This window comes from Penicillium nucicola (assembly GCF_028828085.1).
Source record: "Penicillium nucicola strain IBT 29836 chromosome Unknown utg000005l, whole genome shotgun sequence".
Lineage (NCBI taxonomy): Eukaryota > Fungi > Ascomycota > Eurotiomycetes > Eurotiales > Aspergillaceae > Penicillium > Penicillium nucicola.
Window position 1 is genome coordinate 1,065,070 of NW_026643129.1, and position 22,197 is coordinate 1,087,266.

General features: G+C 47.0%; 10 protein-coding genes across 10 annotated transcripts; 5 read left to right on the forward strand and 5 right to left on the reverse strand.

Annotated features, from left to right (window-relative positions):
- Nucleotides 1–627: 627 nt before the first annotated feature.
- On the reverse strand, nt 628–2,535 carry N7511_005490 (sugar porter family MFS transporter; the record flags this gene model as incomplete). The annotated part of the gene is made up of 5 exons (XM_057127867.1): nt 628–873; nt 935–1,011; nt 1,066–1,411; nt 1,462–1,934; nt 2,004–2,535. Coding segments are annotated over 5 exons (1,674 nt in total), but the record flags the coding sequence as incomplete, so codon positions are not given.
- A 1,100-nt stretch (nt 2,536–3,635) lies between these two features.
- N7511_005491 (V-type ATPase assembly factor PKR1) lies at nt 3,636–4,118 on the forward strand (the record flags this gene model as incomplete). Its single annotated transcript, XM_057127868.1, has 1 exon — nt 3,636–4,118. The coding sequence occupies one exon, from the start codon at nt 3,636–3,638 to the stop codon at nt 4,116–4,118; it is 483 nt and encodes a 160-aa protein (XP_056984385.1).
- Nucleotides 4,119–4,499: 381 nt separating this feature from the next.
- N7511_005492 (anaphase promoting complex subunit 2) lies at nt 4,500–7,316 on the forward strand (the record flags this gene model as incomplete). The annotated part of the gene is made up of 2 exons (XM_057127869.1): nt 4,500–4,985; nt 5,040–7,316. The coding sequence occupies 2 exons, from the start codon at nt 4,500–4,502 to the stop codon at nt 7,314–7,316; spliced, it is 2,763 nt and encodes a 920-aa protein (XP_056984386.1).
- A 468-nt stretch (nt 7,317–7,784) lies between these two features.
- N7511_005493 (uncharacterized protein) lies at nt 7,785–8,291 on the reverse strand (the record flags this gene model as incomplete). Its single annotated transcript, XM_057127870.1, has 1 exon — nt 7,785–8,291. One exon carries the CDS (start codon nt 8,289–8,291, stop codon nt 7,785–7,787), a length of 507 nt encoding a protein of 168 aa, XP_056984387.1.
- A 672-nt stretch (nt 8,292–8,963) lies between these two features.
- Nucleotides 8,964–9,883, forward strand: N7511_005494 (Prolyl 4-hydroxylase alpha subunit; the record flags this gene model as incomplete). Its single annotated transcript, XM_057127871.1, has 2 exons — nt 8,964–9,310; nt 9,361–9,883. The coding sequence occupies 2 exons, from the start codon at nt 8,964–8,966 to the stop codon at nt 9,881–9,883; spliced, it is 870 nt and encodes a 289-aa protein (XP_056984388.1).
- Nucleotides 9,884–11,131: 1,248 nt separating this feature from the next.
- Nucleotides 11,132–12,010, reverse strand: N7511_005495 (SDR family oxidoreductase; the record flags this gene model as incomplete). The annotated part of the gene is made up of 1 exon (XM_057127872.1): nt 11,132–12,010. The coding sequence occupies one exon, from the start codon at nt 12,008–12,010 to the stop codon at nt 11,132–11,134; it is 879 nt and encodes a 292-aa protein (XP_056984389.1).
- Nucleotides 12,011–14,094: 2,084 nt separating this feature from the next.
- Nucleotides 14,095–14,439, forward strand: N7511_005496 (uncharacterized protein; the record flags this gene model as incomplete). Its single annotated transcript, XM_057127873.1, has 2 exons — nt 14,095–14,185; nt 14,255–14,439. The coding sequence occupies 2 exons, from the start codon at nt 14,095–14,097 to the stop codon at nt 14,437–14,439; spliced, it is 276 nt and encodes a 91-aa protein (XP_056984390.1).
- Nucleotides 14,440–16,029: 1,590 nt separating this feature from the next.
- Nucleotides 16,030–16,824, forward strand: N7511_005497 (uncharacterized protein; the record flags this gene model as incomplete). Its single annotated transcript, XM_057127874.1, has 2 exons — nt 16,030–16,670; nt 16,728–16,824. 2 exons carry the CDS (start codon nt 16,030–16,032, stop codon nt 16,822–16,824), a joined length of 738 nt encoding a protein of 245 aa, XP_056984391.1.
- A 623-nt stretch (nt 16,825–17,447) lies between these two features.
- On the reverse strand, nt 17,448–18,515 carry N7511_005498 (uncharacterized protein; the record flags this gene model as incomplete). Its single annotated transcript, XM_057127875.1, has 1 exon — nt 17,448–18,515. The coding sequence occupies one exon, from the start codon at nt 18,513–18,515 to the stop codon at nt 17,448–17,450; it is 1,068 nt and encodes a 355-aa protein (XP_056984392.1).
- A 1,793-nt stretch (nt 18,516–20,308) lies between these two features.
- On the reverse strand, nt 20,309–20,751 carry N7511_005499 (uncharacterized protein; the record flags this gene model as incomplete). Its single annotated transcript, XM_057127876.1, has 2 exons — nt 20,309–20,393; nt 20,459–20,751. 2 exons carry the CDS (start codon nt 20,749–20,751, stop codon nt 20,309–20,311), a joined length of 378 nt encoding a protein of 125 aa, XP_056984393.1.
- Between the last annotated feature and the right edge of the window lie 1,446 nt (nt 20,752–22,197).

Here is a 22,197-nt window from a genome sequence, read left to right on the forward strand (position 1 = left end):
ATGTTCGTCAACATATATCGATAATGGGATGAATGTTCCTCACCAGCGTAGTCTGCGAAGAAATGAACAGGCCATGAAAAGGAAGCAAAGGCATGATCAACGGGCTTAGAAGCACCATCAGGTAATTTCAAAGGGGCTTTGAGCTCGACTGTATGCCTTGCTACACTCAATGAACATAAGGAAGCTAAGGCCAGCCATTTTTTGATGGAAAGATAATGCATCTCGCTTGTTGTATAGCTTTGGTAACTCAGCTGCATGCACTTGAGTTTAATGTAAAGCTCAACTTCATTTCAGGTTGACATACCCTTTTTATATATCCTTATTTATACAACTTTCCCCAGAAATCTAACCCGCAATTCCCCATAATACAACCCCATCGCATCATAGTTTCGGTTCTCGCCTGGCGCTGGCGGGTCTCGGTACGGATCTCGGCCAAGCAGCTTTGGGCTTGAGCCCTTCCTATAATAGGAATCCATACTTCAACCGAACAACGATTAGAGTATACTACACTGAGGGGACTGATAGTTCATGAAATCGTCATTTGATATTTATAAGAATCATACTAAGTTACAAAATGGGTATCTGAGAGCCTTCGCTACGAAGCTCTTTTACAGAGCGGAAAGTTGCTCACGCAATTTCGCGGTGGGCAACCTCCTGCTGAGCGCGAATCAGCTCGACCTCAATTGCATGTCTCTTCGCCTGGTCTGCCACACTGGAGTTGTCCTTGAAGACATGGTCCATTTGCTCTAGCGTGCGGCCCTTGGTTTCGGGTACGAAGAAGAAGGTCCAGACTCCGGCCAGGACACAGAATACGGCGAAGAAGACGTACGCTCCATAGCCAGTATTCTGAACGAGAGGGGGTGTGATCAGGCCCTAGAGTGGAAGGATTAGCTTTCTGTCTTGTGGGGAGAGCGGACTGACGGAATAGACCCACGATGATAAAATTGTTCAGCCAATTGGAACAGGTTGATAGAGCGACACCTTTGGCACGGAGAGAAGAGGGGAAGATCTCTGAGGATTTCATTAGTGGCATGTTCTTTCGAAGTAGTATAGGCATTGACATACCAGATGGCAGAGCCCATGGAATAGGACCCCAAGAAGCTCCAAAAGCAACCATGTAGAACAGCAGCATAGCCACACTAGCCCATCCTTGAGCGCGATGAGCTGGCCAGTTGTTCGAGAACTTGCCAACCAAAATTGCTATGATAATGTGCGAGATAGCCATGAGGGCCGCGCCAACGAGGAGCAGCTTGCGACGACCAACTGAGTCCATGGTCCAAATGCTAGTGGTGACACCCACCAGCTGCAACACGTTGAGCACTCCAGACATGATGAGCTGCATGCTTGAGTCGAGACCCATAGTCTTGAAGAGAGTTGGAGAGTAATAAATGAGAGCGTTGATGCCAACGAACTATATCGCTATTAGTCGAATTAACCAAATGAGTTCATGAAGGGACGAACCTGTTGGAAGAAACCTAGTCCAACACCGATATGAGTCCGACGCCAACATCCCTTCTTGAAGCAATCAGCCCAAGAAGCCATTTCCAGCAAAAATGAGTTCTTGGCGCCCTTTTCTTGCAGATCTGGGTGCTTTTCCTTGTTTGTTTCCTGGTGGAAACGCACTTCAGCTTGAATGTCCAACATTTCCTGACGAACACGTCTATCTGTTGGTGGTAGAGAGCGAAGTTTGCTGAGACTCATGAGTGCTTCTTCGTTGCGACCCTTTGAAGCCAACCAACGGGGAGAAAACGGTAGCATGTAGACACCGGCGGCGAGGATGAAGCCTGGGATCATTTGCAAAAGGAACGGGAGACGCCACGCCCATTCGCTAGGCATGTAACGCGTTCCATAGGTAATCCAGAAGGCAATCACGATACCGAGGACGATACACCATTCCTCGAGGACAAGTAGAGTACCACGGCATTCAGGGGGGCCTAGGGAAAAGCCAAGATAATCAGCAACGTATTCCTGTATATCAAACCCACTAAGACAGGAAGACTTACTGATTTCGGAAATATATAACGGGGCGACCATCGACAACATACCGATCCCAAGACCACCAATAAACCGAGCAACAGTTAACATGGGATATCCAAATGCAGCAGTTTGTAACACAGAGCCAAGGGTAAAGATAGCAACAGCAACCAAAATCGAGTAGCGACGCGAAATCTTATCCGCAATCCAACCTTGATTCAATGCACCTATCAGTGCACCCAATTCGATCATGGCAGTCAAAAGTCCTTTCCAAAAGCCTGACCCTGATGCAGTATCCGAGACTCGGGGGAATTCAGTCAGGAAACGGTCCATGACGAGAATCACTGACACAACACCCTGGTCATAACCAAATAGCAATCCTCCGAGTGTTGAGCAAGCTGCACACAACAACACAAACGGATTCGCCACTAGTCCGCGTATACCAGGAGGCCCATAGGGCTCGCGGTCATGACCAATGTTCTCGGCATGGTGTGAGAAGCCATCGACCACGGGATCGTGAGATATTTCCTTCGTCACTTGGATTTCATCGGCCATGCTTGACTGGAAGACCGAAGCCGAGGTATAAAAGAGATGATTATTTTGGACTGGGAGACAGAACTGAGCACGGATTATCACGGAAAGTCTCCATGGTATTTATACTCGCGTGTCCACTACAGGCATACTAGGTTTAGATATGACCCGGGGCAACTTGGGACTTCGGGCAGCCTCCGTAGTAGACAATCAACCAATCAGTAGCATCCCGGGAGCCAAGTCGGGATTGAATGATGGAATCCTGTACGCATTCATTAGAGTCTACGGTTGGACCCGTGGGGATGCGGAGGGGAAACATGGGGGTGAGATCGGCGCTATGCTTGCGGGGGACAGGGCTTCAATTGGTGATCTGGGGACGGCTATTCTCGTAAGTTTGACCGTTTTACCATCTAGGCACTCGGCCTTTGAGGGCCAAATTGAGAGTTTGGGTTGAGATAGAGGTTTCTACGTCGCTCGGAATGCCCTTGTAATACGCGATCTCGGACAGGCTGATCAATGAGACCCGCTTGCTCCAGACTTTGATCGCCCAGAAACCCCTCAGATTTGGGCTGGCTCCGTTTCTGACTGGGCTCTTGGGTCTCCACTTGATATGTGCAGCCATAGGAAGTCAGGAAGTCTGGGGAGTTGTAGATATCCGGATCATCACGTGGTCCGTATAGTTGGTCATCTGTAGTTGTTCTATCTGGTCACTGCAGGAGGTGCTTATATATTCATTAATGCTACAACAATAGGCCCGGTTGATTGATTTCGGCTCTGGACATTGTTCACAGAGAATTCCAAGCCTGCTTAGCATGGATATATGCCAAGGGCACAAGTTTGGCAACCAGTTTCAGGTGAGATGTACAGCTCGGCCCGGTGGTAGCCAGGTCACTTGGAACTCTATCGTCCTGTGACGAGAATGGACTTCACCTGATATGTCTCCTATTATCTCACGGGAAAATCAAATAATCCTATAAAACAAGACTCTCCATCAAGATCCATACGGAATTCACCTACCGAGTGGAGCCTGAAAAGCGGTCGGCGTCTGCCAAAGCCACAATCTCACGGATTCCAGTTCCCGACTCGACGTCACCTTCAACACTGTTCCCCCAGACAATCTCACATTCAATATGGTTTCCTTCATGGAGGACCTGTGGTCCAGCATCTTCACCCCGGGCCCCACCCCAACCCTGCTTATCGCAACCAACGTAACCTTCGCCGCCCTCCAACTCGTCTTCTTCGCCCTCCTCTTAGCCACATACAGCCTACACTTTGTCGCACTGTCCATCATCAGCGCAGGATTATGGTGGTCCATCAACTGGTTCGCCGCCGAGGTGCGACTTGCCCAACTCGCTCAGGAGGCTGAACAGAAGAAGGAAAAGGAACAAGAGGACGACCCCCGCGTGCGGGGAGTCAGTGTTGGAAGCGATACTGAGACCGAAGTCCTAGCTTCCAAGAAGGATAACAAGCGTGAGGCTGTCACAACTGGAAGCGCTGCCAAGTTGCAAACTGCCGAGCTGGATTCTAGGAAGAGACCCAGCACTGGCGGCGATGGCTCCGGGTACGGAAGCACCGACAGCGAGTGGGAGAAGGTTGATGACTCCCGCTCCTGAGTAATAGTGGCGTTGGAGTGTTTGAAGCTTCTACCACTCATGGAATAATGTCCAGTTCCTGGCCTTTTGACCAGTAGTGGGTTGGTCACACAAGGCCGGGGTTGGGCTGTTACGCGACTTTTATACTCGCGCAACACTCTGCTCTATTTTGTCTCGATACCCCATACTGTGTAGATGGTACAACCTACACTGTCATTTTGTTAAGCAATACACAAATAGATTCATGGAGAATATTTGAATATCATCTAAAGTGGCACCTGAAGCTATACCAACATCACGTGACCGCGCGATAACATCTAAACATTCCTCAACTCCAGTCCGCAGACCACCCCAACGGCGCATCACACGACCAAAGTCATATCTCGCCATGTCTAATGTTTAATGGTGACAATGCTTTCAACCGTTCCGCTCAACGTGGGGCGCAAACGCGTGTTTGGCTCCGTCTTTTCCCCCGCGTCCCTAGAAGCCCCAACGAAGTCGAAATCAACCCCGAAACACGAAACCGAACGGACACCCACCAGCTCCTTCCATAGCTCGACAGGCTCAACTTCGACATTCAAGGCAGATTCATTCGCCACTGTTGCAGGTCCGACAGATTCACTGGACGAAGAAACATTGGAACAGGCGCGGCTTGCGGCGAGCGACTTCTTGTCTGTTCCCAACCTCGGCTTCCAACTGCTGTATGACTACCGGAATACGGATGGGAGTGAAGTGCTCAAACAATGGAATCGGCTTAGTCCACCGTCAAAGGAGACAGCAGAGGCCCTGGAGTGTCTAGTGCGGAACTGTCCGTGGACGCTGTTTGATTGGTATGGGTGTGATATTCGGAAGCATTTCTTGGTCAATTTGCGTGATGGACTCTCCCAGGTAGGTCGCTTGCTGAATATGCCGTTCTTGCTATATATGCTAACCGTCTTATAGCTTCTTCGAAGCTCGGAGAAGGAAGGCCTTCTCCGGACAATAGTCGATTGTTTACAGCTTGCACGTCGAATTTACTTGGCGCCTGTCGTGCACTACCTGCTTCCATTGATCCCCTCACCCCATCAAGCTGGTTTCCTGGCTCAATTGCACCGAGCCTTTCATACAGTAGTTTCATACTCGCTGCCATGGCCGCAGATATCACCGCTTCTTGCAAGCGAAATGACGCGAGATGCTGTCACTATTTTGGGGATCGACACCCTGGATGATGACTTCGATATGGAAAAAATCAGTGTTGATGAGATGGAGGTGGACCGGACATATTCCGTCTCGTACAGCGACTGGAGACAAGAAACGACCGAGGCGCGAGCACACATGATGGTCGAGGGTGAGGACCATCGAGTGACAGTTGCCCGCGACAGACTTCTCGCTTTCCTCAATGGTCTCCAGCTCGTTGGACTTGGTGCCGAGAAAGCCCAGAAGGTATTTGCGAGGGTGATGAATGTGATGATGTCGGATTTCGTTTCAGCTGCGTACACCGGACAGTGGGACACGCCAACATCGGCGCCGCAGCACCTGCGACAATGGATAGAGAATGTCTTTGCCCGTCTCGCAGTACAGGTCCTGGCTATCATTCATTCCGAACAATCAGGATCCCACTCTAGGGCCTTGGATGTGAGCTTTGGTGATGTGGAGAAATGGCAGGAAATGGGCATAGCTCGCTTGGGTGCGCTCCGAGTGAGTGAGCTTTTTGACGTCGTGGTTGAGTGGCCTGCCAGCAGTGGAGCGGTGGAAGATCTGCGACATTTTACTACGCATACTACATCGAGAACCCATGTTACTCAGTCATTTATCAACATGCTCCAACAGCGCTTACTGCACCCTGGAGCTTCGACTGTCGAGATCTTGCAGGTTTACATCTCCATCATTCGAGCCTTCCATCTACTGGACCCTAAAGGCGTCCTGCTTGACCGTATCGCTCGACCTATCCGACGTTATTTGAGAGACCGCGAGGATACTGTTAAGGCCATTGTTGGTGGTCTTTTGGCAGATCCATCAGCGCATAATCCAGACGATACTCTGGCAGAGCTATCAACAGAGTTGACCAAAGTCCACCAGCACGCTATGCGGAGCAACAAAGGCGAACTTGACTTTGACGACTTGAACTGGGTACCTGATCCAGTCGACGCCGCTCCTGACTACCGAAAATCAAAGAGTGCCGATGTCATTGACAGTCTGGTCAGTCTGTTTGAGTCGAAGGAGACCTTCGTCAAGGAAATGCAGACTCTACTCGCAGACCGCTTGATTCAGAACCGCAAAAACTATGACCAGGAAATTACAGTTCTGGAACTTCTCAAGGTCCGATTCGGCGACTCGGCCCTACAAGCATGCGAGGTCATGCTCCGAGATATATCGGACTCGCGACGTCTCAACATCTCCGTACAGAAGCAAAGCCACACAAAGCCTCGCTCAGCGGCCATGGCAAACAGAGTCGTGCAGCCAGATGACACAGAACTCCACGCTAAGATCTTATCTCGCTTCTTCTGGCCGGAAATGCAAGAACAAGAATTCAAGGTCCCCGAAGAAATCGTCAAGCTACAAGAGAGCTACGCCACAGGCTTTGAAACCCTGAAAGCTTCACGCAAATTGAAGTGGCGCAACGGTTTAGGCCAAGTCAGAGTCGAATTGGAACTAGAAAATCACAGTTTTGCCGGTGAAGTCACAACGTGGCAAGCAACGGTAATATACGCCTTCAACTCTGACACCGACACCGGTTCCAACGAACCAGCCACAAGAACAATCACCGAATTATCCGACACGCTCTCCATGACTCCAGCCCTAGTCCGCAGCGCTTGCTTATTCTGGGTAAGCAAACGCATTCTAACGGAACCGCACCGCGACACCTTCCGTGTCTTGGAAATTCTTCCCAGCGAAGACGAAGTCTTAGCCTCCGCCACTAGCGGTGCCGAAGGCACAGCGGATGAAGACGCCGATGGTGCCAATGCAGCCGTAGCAGCAGAAGCAGCAGCAGCCGCAGCAGCGAAAGAATCAGCCGAAGCAGCTGCTATGGAGAAGATGAATTTGCATTGGCAGTTCATTGTCGGTATGCTTACGAACCAGGGTGCTATGCCTCTGCAAAATATTGTTATGATGTTGAAGATTGTCGTCCCCGGCGGATTTCCATTTAGTAATGAGGAGCTAAGAGAGTTCCTCGGCGGCATGGTTTCGAAAGGCAAGTTGGAGGTGGTTAGTGGTGGCAGCTACAAGATTGTGCTTTAGGTTACGGGGACTGTTACTGATACTGTATGTTTTGGCGTTTGGGATGGTGCATGGTGCATGGATACCCAGATCAATGATTGATGATTTTATTTTTTTCAAGTATTCTGTAAAGGTTTCTTTGAATACAGCTTCATCGCAGTACTGCTTGATACCCTTGTATACTGAGACTGGATAATGTTTGCCGTGAGCCTTTGATGTGTAGATTTTGAGGCTGTGGTCGTTTTATGGGGCTGAGTACAGTGGCGTTACAAGAGTATTTGGCCTCGAGTCCTTCGGCCCAGGGTATCTAATCACTACCAGCTAGAAACCTTCAGAATACATTCAATTTGATAGCTAGTATGCCTTCCGTCTTAATCACATCTGCTACCTTGTGAGACGTTCTTTTCTGATGTATGTTTCAATATTCCGATATCTAGACCTTCCCATGCATCCTGAGCTGTATCAATAATGCATTAAGCGTACATAGATTCATTGTCTGGAAGGCGTAACATCTTTGGATACCGCTTCAGGATTTTGGCTTTGAGCAGCACCCAGAGCTTCCCAATTGGCATCACTTTGGCGACTTTGTCGGTTCTCAGCGTGTGCAGGCGTTACAGAAGCACGCTTTGATTTCTTCATCTTTCTAAGGCCCATTTCATGAGTGAGACGCCAAATTGACGAACGGTGGACCTTAAAGTCAACATCTTCGAGGATATCCTTAATTAAACTTGACGGATTTTGTTGTAAAGTGTCATAGATTTGATCCCGTTCCGTTTCTGATAGCTTCCTAGGGCCGCCTGGTCGTGGGAGACTTTCTTGATTTTGACGTTTTGCTTCTTGGGTAAGCGTATATTGAATGGTTGAGCGTGGAATATCGGGAAAGCGCTTTTTCTTGATAATTGTAGCACCCCAGCCATTTGTAGTATGTAATTCGCAGATCCTTGCCCGAGTAATGCAGTCAAGCTCTGGGCCTCTTTTTCCACGGACAGGAGGCATGGTTGTAGCACGATAGAGAGAGAGAGAGACACGTTGAAAATATAGTATAGATCCTGGCGCGTTGTTATGACGGAGTTTGATGTATTAGGCGGTATAAAAGGCGGTCAGTTTATAATCGTGACTATGTTATAGATTTCAGTCCGGCAACAGATGTATCACCTGACCTTAGCTTCACGTGTGGGGCTCCTAATGCCGACCCGCACTTCATACCATTCCTTTCTCGGTGCGGCACAAACTCTAATGATATCCGCGGGATCGTGAAGTAGGTAATCTTAATTTCTTAGGCTGATCGATGATTTTATGCTCTAACTAAATTTAGTCGTTACTTCCACAGATGACCGGAAATAGTTCGAATCTCTTCATTCTGCTTCTCGTGGCAACATTTGGTCTCGCCAGTTCCATGTGAGCCTTTCTCCCATATACGAGGCAGGATACGAGGAACTGAAAGTGGTCTACCACGGGAATCTGGTGGTTTGATTTCACTGAAAAGTCTCACCATGGAAAGCTGCCGTTGGCATTGACACTGGGACTATTTGGGGCACGCGTATCATCTCATGAGTGCACAAGCTATTCATTACGTCAAGAAAGGTAGTAGCACCATGTGCAGAGGTTTAAAGCCGGACTGATCCCCAATACAAAGATGATAATCACATTTTCCTGTCATATTCCAGCATGATGGCTTTTCATCCAATTGACAGCTCTATTGCAACTGATTTCCCCTCCCTAAACTTGGGACTCAGTGCTGCTGGGGCCCAGGATCTTTACGTCTGTCTGACGAACGGTACTATTGCACTTCATGACCATGACAAAGAGACCCCAGTAGCTCAAATTCCCCTGAAAACCGACACTCAAGTATGGCCTGACGGATTGGAAGGCTTGGATCTCCTAACTTCAAACGAGACTCTGCTTTGTCCAGACGTCTCTGGCATGCAATCCTATACGCTGCATAAAAGCCCTCACATCATTTATATCCCGAATTTCGTTTCACCAGACGAGACAGCGCACCTTATTGACGTAACGTATGATTTCACTTATACTGGTATTAACATTTATTAATGTGTTCATACAGAAAAGACAGTTTCTACCCCTCAGTCGTCTACCGGGAGGGTGTTAGTGAGCCCGACAACGATTTCCGAAAGTCAGAAAATGCATGGCCACTTCGTGATAATACCATAAAATGTGTTGAGCAAAGGGCTCTACGATTCCAGACCTGGCAGTCCAATTTGAAACTGGAACAGCTTTCGCTGCAGCGATACTTCGAAGGCGGTTTCTTCACTTATCACCACGACTATTTCAGTTCACCGCCGAAACGACTGAACCGGTATTCAACTTTCAATGTGTTCTTACATGGCAACTGCACTGGTGGAGGAACCCATTTTCCACGTATTCCTCGGCCTACTGATCCAATGTGGTGTAAGTACATTGATTGTGAGTCATCCGAGGATGGTGTTATTTTCAAGCCTATCGCGGGTAGTGCAGTTTTTTGGATTAATATGCGCAATAATGGGTCTGGATTTGAGGAGACGTGGCATGCTGGTATGCCTGTTACGTCTGGAACAAAAATTGGTATGAATATTTGGAGCTGGAAGTAGGACTGTTCATCAGACGGCTGAAAGATTGATATTGATCAAACTATTTACAGTGAAACCCTTATTTTCAGCCAATTTAATTACCATGATTGCATCTCGATTCACTGTTAGGAGGCTTAGCGTGAGGAGTAATCTTCGTTCTACTGATACGAAGACCTGCTGTGTGGTGTCGCATGAAGTGGGAAGGTCCGTGAGATAGGATCTCAACTCAATCTACAACACTTGTTCGCTATTTCGCTTCAAAAGAAATGATGCTGCGCCACTAGTTGTGGTCTATCAATGATATTTTGAGAATCCGACGATAGTTCGCAAAAAACTGGCTTCTGCATGAGCCAGAATTACCTTGGCTCATATGAGAATCATGGGACAGGTAAGGTGATTCCAATCTGGCTCTCGCTATTACTGCCGGAAACAGCTCAAAGCTTTCACAACTATACCCCGGATATGCCAGAGGGGCCAGTTGATCGTATTGTAGCTTCGTGCTAGTTGGTCTGGAGTCCCCACCGAACGGATTGCCACAGCTACAGAGCCATGGAACTACCCAAATCGGTGTTGGTCAAACCACTGTGTTGCATGCTGGCAGAAGGTATCTAATCGTATAACTTTATGTGTAGTGATTAATTCTCTTGGCAGATGGGACGGATCACTCAATCCATAGATCTCGGTCGGTTCGCAGATCTTGGCAGTCCCTCGTAATTTTTCTTCCTCTCTGCCAGCCAGTTGCGGAAGTCTTGGCAGATAATACGAGTGGCACTCAGTCTACTCGGGTTCACGTTTGCGAGATGATATCAGCCGAAGTAATCCGATGCCGCTTTCAATCCATGCCAATGGCCTCTTGATATTTCGCATGTGAGGGAAATCAAAAACTCAAGTAGGATGACACTTCTTCCGAACACCCCTTCCAGTATAACTGACAGGGGACTCTGACAAGCCTTATTGCGAACTGACGTTTGGAAGTAACTCCGCGGACTACATAAGGGACCGAGCGGGAAGTTTGAAAACCGGTCTATGCAGTGAACTAGCGCAGCCCTGGTAGTCTCATATCTTTTGGATCTTATACGAGAAGATTTGTTTTCAAATTCTACTTTTGATTGCCTTTCGTATGCGATTTGGTCATTGACTCAAAGGCTATTTTTGCTTTCATTGCGTGTGAGATACTAATTTTGGCATGAATATTGCTTTATACCATCTTGTAGTCACGAATATCATGAAGCATCTTTCCCTGAGAGACCTGTGACACTAGGTACATAATTACGAACCTTTGGGATAGTCCGTCAAGGAACTTATCGCCCGCCATTCCTCAATCGCCGCCAAAGTCTCAGATGCGGCCTTGCCAATCTCCTCGCTGGCATCACTCCCCAAGGGCAAGAAAGCAGGCAGGGGTTTCCCCTCGGCGACTCCCGTGGAGGTGGTGACGTCGTAGATAACTTCCGCGCCCTTCACAGGGTTACCCAGCTGGGCGCCGTTAAAGGCGGCGAAGTTGGAGTCCGTGGCGTCGTTTACCTCCTGGTAGGCTGATAGACGCGAGGACTTCTCAGTCAGCGTAAGATTGGCTGACGGATTCAGTAACTCGGTGCGAAAGAAGCCCGGTTCGACTAAACAATGGCGGATACCGAACTGGGAGACTTCACCCGCAAGCCCAAGCCCAAGCCAGCGCAGAGCGGCCTTGGAGGCGTTGTAGAGATTGCAGCCAGCCATGGGGTACCAGGCGGCCATAGAGCCGATAGTAACCAAAGTGCCCGACCCCTTAGCACGTAGGTGTGGCAGTAGGGCGCGGTAAAGGTTCAGAGGGCCAAAGGTATTAGCCTGGAACTGGCGCTGAGTCTCTTCTGGGGTGGCCTCTTCAAGTATGCCTGTCTGCACGTAGGCGGCATTGTTGACAACAATGTCGACTGTGCCATAGACAGCAAGAATAGCCTTGACCGCTGCCTGGATCTGGGCTGGGGGCTCGTTGTGGTCTAGATAGACAGCCTTGATCTGAGGGCTGGTTGACTCGAGCTCGGCTAATTTATGCGGACTCCTTGTGGCGGCTAACACGCGATCCCCGCGCTTCGCGGCCAGTTTAGCCAACTCTAGGCCAAATCCGGACGAGGTGCCAGTGATAAGCCAGATCCGGGAGGTAGTAGCCATACTGAATGGATGAATTGGATGGATGGATTGTTCTCAGAAGATGGTGTTGAGATCAGGAGGGATGTGTGCTAGTGTGTGCCAGTGTGTGCTGCTGGTTGGAGGCGAGGAGGACATCTATATAAGCCCTCAGTTAGAGGTATACTCTGATGTCATTCAGTGCTTGGCCGGACCTGCGTAAATGAGGGGTTGTCAGCTAACAGTGCGAGTCCTAAACTCCGCTAACTACGAAACAAAGAAAATGTTCAATCCTAGACGAGATAACGTCACCCAGCAGGTAATACAATGAAAAGAAGTGGGCTCAGTAACAGTTCATTAGGAGATGTAAGAATAAGAGGAAAGTCGCCCGAGACTAATACCAATACATCCATTAATAAGCGCCCTCACACCCCTAGGGGGATTGCGGTTCAACTCAGGATCGAGAAATTGCTTCCACCGCTTGGCGCATTCTGGCCCATCCAGCGGTCAGCCATAGAACTGAATTCCATACACATATTTTTAACTAGAATGGCAACACACGGTCCGCGTTTCGAGGCTTAATCGCTGTTGCAACGACCGTCCAGCTGAATTAGATAACATTGAAAAGTCAGCTTGGAGATATTCTTAAACATAATTCGTCGACGCTTGATAAGCTGCTCACCATTTACCACATGTTTTGAGCGCTTCCGTCAGTAGTCCGTCAGTGGTTTGTCCTCATCCTGCGTCCAGTGGCCTTTATTCACTCCATTTGGCCATCGCCTTCTACAATCTTTGTTAGTACGGCCTGGAAGCTTGGCCGCAATGCACTGCCAGTCTTTCACCGCTCCCTCCGCCACTAGGGGGCAATGAATCACCCATGATCAGCAAGTCGTGCTCTCTGTCAACTAGACTGCATTTTTGCCGTCAAATGTTTTTAGACATATATTGGGTAAGCACTTCTCTTCGAAGTAGATTATTTTCGGCAGAGTTCCACCTGTTTGGTGGTTGCGGCATTGTTGATGTATGTATAGAAACGTGGATGAATGATAAAACGGATCATCCCGCACAGTTATGGAATTTCTTGTCGGGAGAGGGGGGAACGCCTTATACCCTTCATTCGGGGATCTTGAGAGAACAGCTGTTTGGCAGGGATAGGTATGTTGAAACCCAATCAAACAAGGCCCTCGTAGACCATCGTCTGTACATATCGTACAGTATGTGATGTAGTGATCCATCCCAGTTAAGCCCTCTGGATTAATATCGAATATTTGCAGGCTTTTCGGTGGATTGAACCCTCTGGGCACTTCACTCTGGTCGGACCTAGGGGGCGGAAATTGTGAAAAGCACCACAGTAGCCGTCATACATACAGTAGTCTCTGAAAATGATTATGGGTACATAACTTAGTTCGTACCAAAGTACCTCGTATTCTGCCAATCTCTGCTTCCTTCTCCCCATTCTGAGAAATATATAGTACAGACCCAGGGTTCTACTTGCAAACACTAAATAATAACCTCTAATGATGACTGCAACCTCCACAGCATCTATTATTATTGACCTGGAATAGTGGCAAATCACCACGAACACTGGATTCAGTTTCCGCGCTTCCTAGATCTAAATAGTTTAGTTTAATCGTAACACGATTGAAATCATCATTTGAGAACATCTCAACATCACAGCCGAGGGGGAAAATAGTGTGGATTCAGACGGAGTTATATAATAGGGCTGAAAGTTCCAACGAGGAACGCTGCCTATCCCCTCCACCTGTGGGTCGACCTCCCATATATTAAAGTGATGTGACTACTCCTTATATTAGCAAACATTTCGGGAGGCTGTCGGAACTAGCCAGATAGCGCGGGCCTATGGGCGCCCCATCTCCCGGTGGCTTATGCACAGTGAATCACCTCGCCTCCCAAGATACGCAGGGTCAAACGGTGATTTGGTTGGCGTTCTGTGGAGACCGGAAGGATTTCCATCTATTGCCACTGATCAGGTAGTCGCATTATGGGAAGCCCAGCGGATTATGACTGTCTATGCAGATGCCCAATTGTACAAGGATATTTGGTGGAAGTTCCGCACATGGATGAAGAATTATTAGGATGTCGAGGGCTTTTACGGCTTACATTGTAACATGCCGATTACCCCCAGACAAATCACTCAAGGAATACTCAAAGGGACCAATGCGCTAGGGTTGGAAAACGCTGGAAACCAAATGCTGGGAAGTAAGTAGTGGGACAATGTTCAGATGATGATCCCCAAATGAATATCAGCTAACATTTATTATAATTCAGTCCTCTACTTTGGAGTCACCTTCGACGACAAAGCAGATGCCGATCGAGTATTGCCAGATCACGACGTCTTTTTTCAGGAGAAGAAATTGGCTGACAGTCGTGGTCTTCTCCATCCCTACCTGTTCATCACGCCTGCCTTTCCGTGCCCATTTAACCCTTCCTGTTGTTATCTCAATAATTGCTAACGTGCGACTCTGGTCTAGTATGCTGAATTACTCTGGCTGGAACCAGCCGGTCTTAGCAAGCCATGGAGAGAAAAACTTGGCTAAACTCCACGCGGTCCAAGCAATCTACGAACCGACTCATATCTTCCAACGTCTGGTTCCTGGGGGGCAGAAACTACCTGATCCCAACCTAGCATCAACCTAAAAGAATGGGGGTCTTGGTATAGTTGTGCAGGATACATCTAGCCGGCTGAGATAATGTACCTGGATTTGGTTTCATCATACTGAGGATGGTATTGAGTATTCATGCCTCCATATCACAATATAGTGACAAAGGTAGATATATTGTCACAGAGTTCGCTTCCGACGGAAATACTACTGCCGCAGATGACGGAACTATCTCAAGGAAGTGGACGCCTTTAACAGTATATACATCGATCAAAATAACCATGTTTATACGAATTTCTCATCTCGATTGTGCTACATCTTATATCTACAGTTGACTGTAGCTTTCCTTGATATTTTCTCTCCTTTTTAGAACAAGCTCATTTTCTGTATTGGCATTATTAGGCGCACGGATAAGTTCTTGCTTCAACTAGGTGAAGCGCCTCTATAGTTATTACGATACTAGTTAGGCTGCAATAAGCTAATTGAACTTGAATCGATTGATTGATTGAAGCATTCCGTTAGCTTGTAGGCTTTAATCTCTGTCTCTCTGGTTCATTGCTGAGTCGATAAGACAAACTAACATTTCTTTGCTGGATAAGAAGTGGTCATCATGGAAATTTACTTCCAATAGTTTCAGCTTAGGTAAATTCAGAAAATTGTCTCATTTCACCATCCATCAAAGCCATTAAACTAATCTTAGAAAGGGAAAGAAGATGGTCTTCAGCTTTCCGCTCATTGGGTCATGCGATCGTATTCGAGAATGACTATTAATAAAGATCTCTCAATAAATCAGATCCTGAGTCAATTTGGACCTTGGTTAATACCAATAAGGATGTCAACCCTGGGAAGCAGGTTCTAGGCGCGCCGCAAGTAACAATAGTACGCTTTATACTCCATATTGTGCCAAGACCCCGTACGGCCTGAGATTCGCCTCAACACGGGGAATCTTGGCATCCAGAGAGCTTTGCAACTCCTCCAGTAGTTAGTGGCTCCTGTATTTCCCATCCAATGGTCAAGGAAGTATTTCCGTGCCAAGATACTGACGAAAGACTTGGCTTCGGTTAACCCAAGAAGTTTGACACCTTGGGACTTGCCCTAGTTCGTGTCCCAAATATCTAAACTGGGTTTAATACGAACTATGCAAAACATTCAATTGGTTTTGTTTGAACTGAGACAAATATTCTTTGATTATAGGCTGAAACTAGGACGAAAATATCACAGTGATCGCTTTTGGGAGTCATGGGGTGTCTGTGAAGTGCGTCATGTAGAGCCTAGAATTAATTCATGAAGACGATGAGACCAGGTATCACAAGTTTGGAGCAAAGCTGTGTTGCCACAGGATTGGCAATATAAAAGAAAGCTACCTTTAGCCTAGTAAAGTCAAGTTGTAAACTGCGAGAGACTCACTCAAAACAACACGATATTCACTCAACTCATTTCAATATGAAGTCCCCACTCTACATTTTGACTGTTCTGCTTCCCTTCTCTGCCCAGCTGGCCCTATCGGCGCCGACTGTGGATGATGAAGGAACTTCCATTGAAAAAAGGCAAAACCCCCAGCCTGGCAAACCTCCAGGAAACCCGCCTGTTGCCAATCCTCCCGGTGGCCCCAAGCCTGCTGTAACAGGAAAGGATCCGAAGCCAACACAAGAGACGAATGATCCCCCTTCCCAAACTAAGGATGGTGGGAAGACTTCCGAGACGGGTAGCGCAACCAAGTCCAATGAAGAACCGACCAATAAACCTAACGGTCCAGGTGCCCCTGGCACTCCTGGCATTCCAGGCGTTCCTGGCACTCCGGGCACTGCGGCTGCGGCTGCTGCGGCTGCAGCTGCTGCAGGTGGTGGCGATGCTGCTGCAGCTGCTGCAGCGGCTGCGGCTGCAGGTGGAGGAGGTGGCTCCGGCTCTGGCGGCGGTGGTAGTGGCGGTGGCGGTGGAGGAGGAGGAGGAGGAGGAGGCGGTGGTGGTGGTGGTGATTGTCGAGTGAGAAGGCCATACTGGTACTACGAGTATCCTTGTGGCAACAGTGATCATATTGGTAGAGCCGAGAGGGGCACTAGATTCAGACCATTCTGCAAGTATCGGTAAGTTCTCAGTTCACATAACTCTTTTACAAGGAACAAACACACTCACCTCTGCAGCAACTGGTACAACACACCACGAGGATGGGTTAGGGCAGAAGATAAGCCTCGAAACTGCCGTGAGCCTCTCTCCTTCCATGCACTATTGACAACGTGATTATACAGATTAAATAACGGAATTTATAGCTGTCCCACATAACCGATGCCATCGGTAAGTTCATATATTCTTGAACTTGAACGAACGAACGAGCACCGCCTATAGCAGTGGCTCTGACGGGTTGAACGTAATCCTCGTGGTTTCTTTTCCTCTTATGTTCACTGATGTTCTGCACTCTCCGATCCAAATTGATGACTATGTTTCAAATCGGGGCTTGAAATTGTTCGTATCTAATATCTTAAAAACTAATAACAATATGGCTTTTGCAGCATCAAGTTATATCATTGACTATTGAAAAGATGATGGAGGTTCTAAAACAGCATTGTTCGCGAGCATAGTCTTCCAGAGCCCAGGCAACTCACTAATAGCTTCTTTCACATGGCCGACATTCTGATCCGGCAACAAGATATGTCTCGGCTCCCCTAGCTATACGATCGAAGGACATGTGCCAAGGCAGCTAAACGAAATCAATTCGAATTCCATGGGTTTTCTATCAAAGACGGCCTATTCGTATCAAATTAACCTCGAGAGATCCAATCAAAGCTTAGATACTATTCTATCGTGTTTGACTAAATTACCAATTGATATTTAAAACAGACGATGAAAATGACAATACTTTCTTCTCACAAATGCAGTCTCCTGGCACTCAAATAGTCGTAATCTGGCATTGCACTGTGCACCCAATCTTCCATCTGCCTCCCAATATCCTCACCAAACTTCTTTCTCCATTTCTGTGCTTCTGAAGCAATATCAACCACGGTCGGAGTCTTTTCCTTCAACAAAGTTGATAAATTGTCCAATGTTGCCATCATTACCCCCTCTGGAGTTTTCTGAGCAGTCTCATCTGAAAGTGAGGACCCATCTTCTGGAACTTCCCGATTCCATTCAAACTTCAACTTCGTTGGGTCCATCCCTATCAGCTCGCAATACTTTGCCACCACCTCTGGTGTATTGATGACATCTTGTGCATCTAGGAGAATGGGAGATTGTCTGCTGTCATTGTTTGCAGAAGATAAATTTGACCCACGCTGGTCATACCAGTCATATATCAATCGAGTCCATTTCAAAGTTGCATGCAATTTCAGCATTGGCTGAAGCTCGCGAGGATCTGCAAAACCTTCCTTTTCCAGGTCAAGCGTGGATCGATACATCGAAGGAAAGGCTAGCGCGGGATGTCGTATAAGAAATGTCGGAGTCCATGTTTGCAAATACTCATCGGGTAGAACATTCAAATTGTTCGAGGAGAATATTCCTTCAGAACTAGAAATGTGTGGAGCTTCGATTTCGAACGGCAGTTTTGCTGGACCATCATGCCCAGAGAGATATTGGGTAATTGAGGCAGGGTTGAGAAACCATTGAATATGTTCCTTCGCAAAGATAAGCTTTCCCTCGGATTTAGCCAATTCATGTTTCTTCTCTAGCGCATTCACGCCTTTCTGAAATTCTCGCCGAATCCGATCAGTCTCTTCCGCATTCCATTGCTCAACTGGTTTGTATGTTAACCCAGTGGCTCTCCCGGTCATGAAAGCGTCCCAGAAAAAATAACCCCCTCTTTCGTTCGAGACCACGGCTGTTTGAGAGTTCAAGGAAAGCATCTTGACCAAAAGATTTGACGCAGTGCGAGGATAGGTGATTAACAATATTCTCCTGCGCTGCTCCTCCATTGCTTCACTAGGGTCTAGCCTAACCATTTCCAAAGTCTGTCGACGATCTGATAAGAATAAACGGGATCAAGTAGTATAGACACTGGAAGATTAAGTGGCAATGTCAGATTGAACCAAGGAGCTGCGTTGTCTTATAATTAATTTGATCCAGAAATTGATCATGCCAATGGGTTAAAAGTATGGTGGCGCAGGATAGGTTAATATTATCAATGGCCGTAAAAGCGAATTGGATTTCACTCCACATGATGTCACAGTAGACCAGAGTCTGCTAACATCATTTGAACCCCGAAGGAACCCAATAAGAGTTCTGCGGTAAGAAATCCTTATCTGCGGATCATAAGTCTAGGCTACTTCAAGACTTGCATGCCGCGGGTTCTTTCAGCTGGTAAACTCAGTTTCTTTCATTCGATTCAAAAAAAAACTCAATTTCGTACTTTCTTACAGTTGCCTCCTCGGAGAAAGAGTCGAAGACAAGAGTAAAACTGATTTAGAAAATCACAATGTTTAACAACGTATAAGGTTTTCTGTTGAGATCTAGCAGACTACTCTCAGCTGAATTATCATCCTCATTCGTTTTTGTCCCATTTTCTTATGCGGTCATATTTGATGGAGCCATGGCCGAAATACTGTACATCTAGTGTCACGGGGAATTACCTACTGCATGAAGTAGCGGTCTACGGATGACTTAGGCGTTTGTGATGTATCTAAGACCTCTCTTCGCATAGTGAGCAAGACAAACACAATCTTCTCTGCAGACCACCCCTATATGCTCTCCTTTTCTACTGTATAGTCCTACCCGGCCTCTTTTTAGGTTACTCTGCTAGCGTCAATTTGTCTGCTTGGCCAGAATGCCATCGCGCTATTCCCATTTCACTAGATGGTTATGCCAATGATGGTAATTGAATCCTTTTGCGGCTTTGGAGGTGTCCAACTGGTTAAATGATTACGAGATGCCAGGCTAGACTGGGGTACTAACAATTCAACCTTTTGGAATTCATTGCCAAGCTAAGGTGTTCTCAGATAGGGTGGAACCTTTAACCGACAGCACCTGAGTTTTCTTACCAGCGGTTCGAAGTTCGGATCCGGGGTGAAAGTTTCGGACGATCACGATCGACCGAACTTCACGAACATTTTATTTCTTTCCCGTAGTCCGACGATTTTTGGGAGTATGTTTTCTTCAATATTGAAATGATGCCAATAGAAAACAGATAATGTGGTCGTCGTCTGGAGCCCTCTAGACTGAGAATCTGACTCTCTTGATGAAGACTTCCAGGAACTCGCACGATATTTAGAATACCCAAGCATTATTCATTGACATTTAACCTTTCAGATTGGTTTTATGGATTTCTCGATTGGCTTTTCTTGATGTATGGCTTGTAATAGTATGCTACCTGCCGTTATGGAACAAGGTGATACTTTCACTCAACCAAAGCTCTTTACTACACTATCTGACTTGTTTGTCAAAACTTGAGAGGCTACCGTCCGAGGCCTCGCTACGCTTACGATGGAATTGTGAAATTAAGCAGTAATCATAGCACGGATCTCAAACGCCGTGAACAGAATGTTCGCCATTGATTTTCACCTAACTTTTCGCTCCCCCAGAAAAATTAATACACATAAAATAATAAGAGGAAGCAAAAGAATCTACCAAAGGAGGGTGTGTTGGGACGAGAATGACGAGATTGTACACAGATCATACCAATCCTTCGCCGCTATGGTGTCGGGAGATCTGGTATTAAAAAATCCATGTATTTATCCAGAGCCGCCTAAGGGCAGCGAGATTCCCAATTACCACCTTTGGCATAAGTTAGCAAAAGCTTTCATAAGGGAGGTAACAGAAACATACGGCAGTTGCGAGGCTTGTCGAAGTCATGAACCCAACCCTTGCTGGTCTTGTACCAATTCCTTCGAAAAATGTCAGCATCGTCTTTCTTGTATGCTATAAGTCAGCTTGAGACTGATTCACTCACCTATATCTGCAGATTGCGTTAAACTGGTCACCTGGGAATTGCTGGGTCGTTCTATCGCTCGAGTCACACGGGTACTTCCAGTACCAGTACCTGTGATTGATACGACATTGTCCTCCTCCGCCTCCTCCTCCGCCTCCTCCGCCGCCTCCTCCTTGGCCCCCGCCGCCTCCACCTCCTTGACCTCCAGCCCTTTCTTCAAGAGAACCAAAATCAGGCTCTGCAACTGGAGAAGCTGTCGCCAGCTCAGTGGCCAGAGGAAGGAGAATGGTAAGGATGTAAAGAGGGTTCTTCATCTTGTAGGTCAAAGTAGAGCTTTTTTATCTTGAGCAGTGTTTGATGGCTAGTCGCTTGACTTGTTCTTAGATCTGGGAGGAAGAGTAGAGGATAGCTCATGGTTTAAATAGACTATCGTGGCAAAAGCGCGAGAGACAAGAATGAACTGCGCCACGGGCTGAACTTGGCTAAATGATTCTAGATTGAGAGTGAGGTTCATGACTTTCCACTATCAATTGTGTTTCTTGCCTGCGTGGAGTTGTCAAGCTGTCTTGGCACTGTCTTGGCGCTGCTTTCCATCGCGTCCATGAAGCTCTAGGCGTACATCATCTTTTGGATGTCGTATCTGCATGCCATGGAATGGAGATACACGGGGTCTATTCTTGTCTGAAAGCTTGGCATGGTAGCTGCCAATTGATGTGAGTGCTAATTCCCACCGACTTTGATCTAAGTGTGCAGTGGTTAAGAAGTACAATTCAGGAAAATGGATTTGGTGATTGTTATGAAACAGTCTTTCGTTGAAGTCAGATATACTAGACTCTAGTATAATAGGATACGCAGTCTTGAGGAGAGAGGGTGTGTGGTCATATTTTATGGGCACTGTGTTGTTTCCGGACTCGGCTCCATTGCAGGATTGAGTGATCCATGGATAAGTAAAAATCCCATCATGGCCGCTCTGCTTCCTTAAAAATAACTGCAAGGCCATAGGATCTTAATTGCATAGCTCGACGGATGTGGTAAACGGTCATGTGTGGGGAATTTTAGGTTTCAGCTGATCCGAAACTTTACTTAAATATTGAATGCGCTGACTGGTAGGCTAGGAAGCGGTCGAATCAGAGTGACAATATTCAATAGTCTCGTATATTTGACCCTTTCTTCAGGACAGGATGGTTGGCTTTATGTAATCCTTTTTATTTTATTTGTTTTAACACATGCCTACCCTGCTCCTTCGGTGACTATACACTATTTCAGTGAAATGAACTATGAAATCCAGTTCCGAAATAGCTTCAATTTTCACGACTGCAGTATGAATAGTAAGATATCAATATTGTTTCTCGATCAATTACTGAACAATTCAAGATATTGATTGGCAGTCATTATCCCGGATATTTAGAGAATACGAACCTCCTCCGAGCCTGTAGTACGCGTTAGGACACTAGAAACTTAATAACACGAGTTGCTGATGATCTCATACGGGACTCACAGGCTGTCTTCCTGAAGTTACGCCAAGTTCTCAGTGCCAAGTCCTCCGCGGAAAAGAGGGACTGGGCATGGAACTTTGGTTCAAATTTTATGGGTGCATAATACGAAGTCCCTCTCTGTCAAAATACGTTCCTTGATTGGCTACGTCTTTTCGGCATTTGACTGTATTACTTGTGTGCGGTCTAGCCCGGCCTGAAGTCTAAAATGACCACGCGAATGAAAGCCCCGTAATGGTAAATTATTATGATCCTATTTGAGCTTCA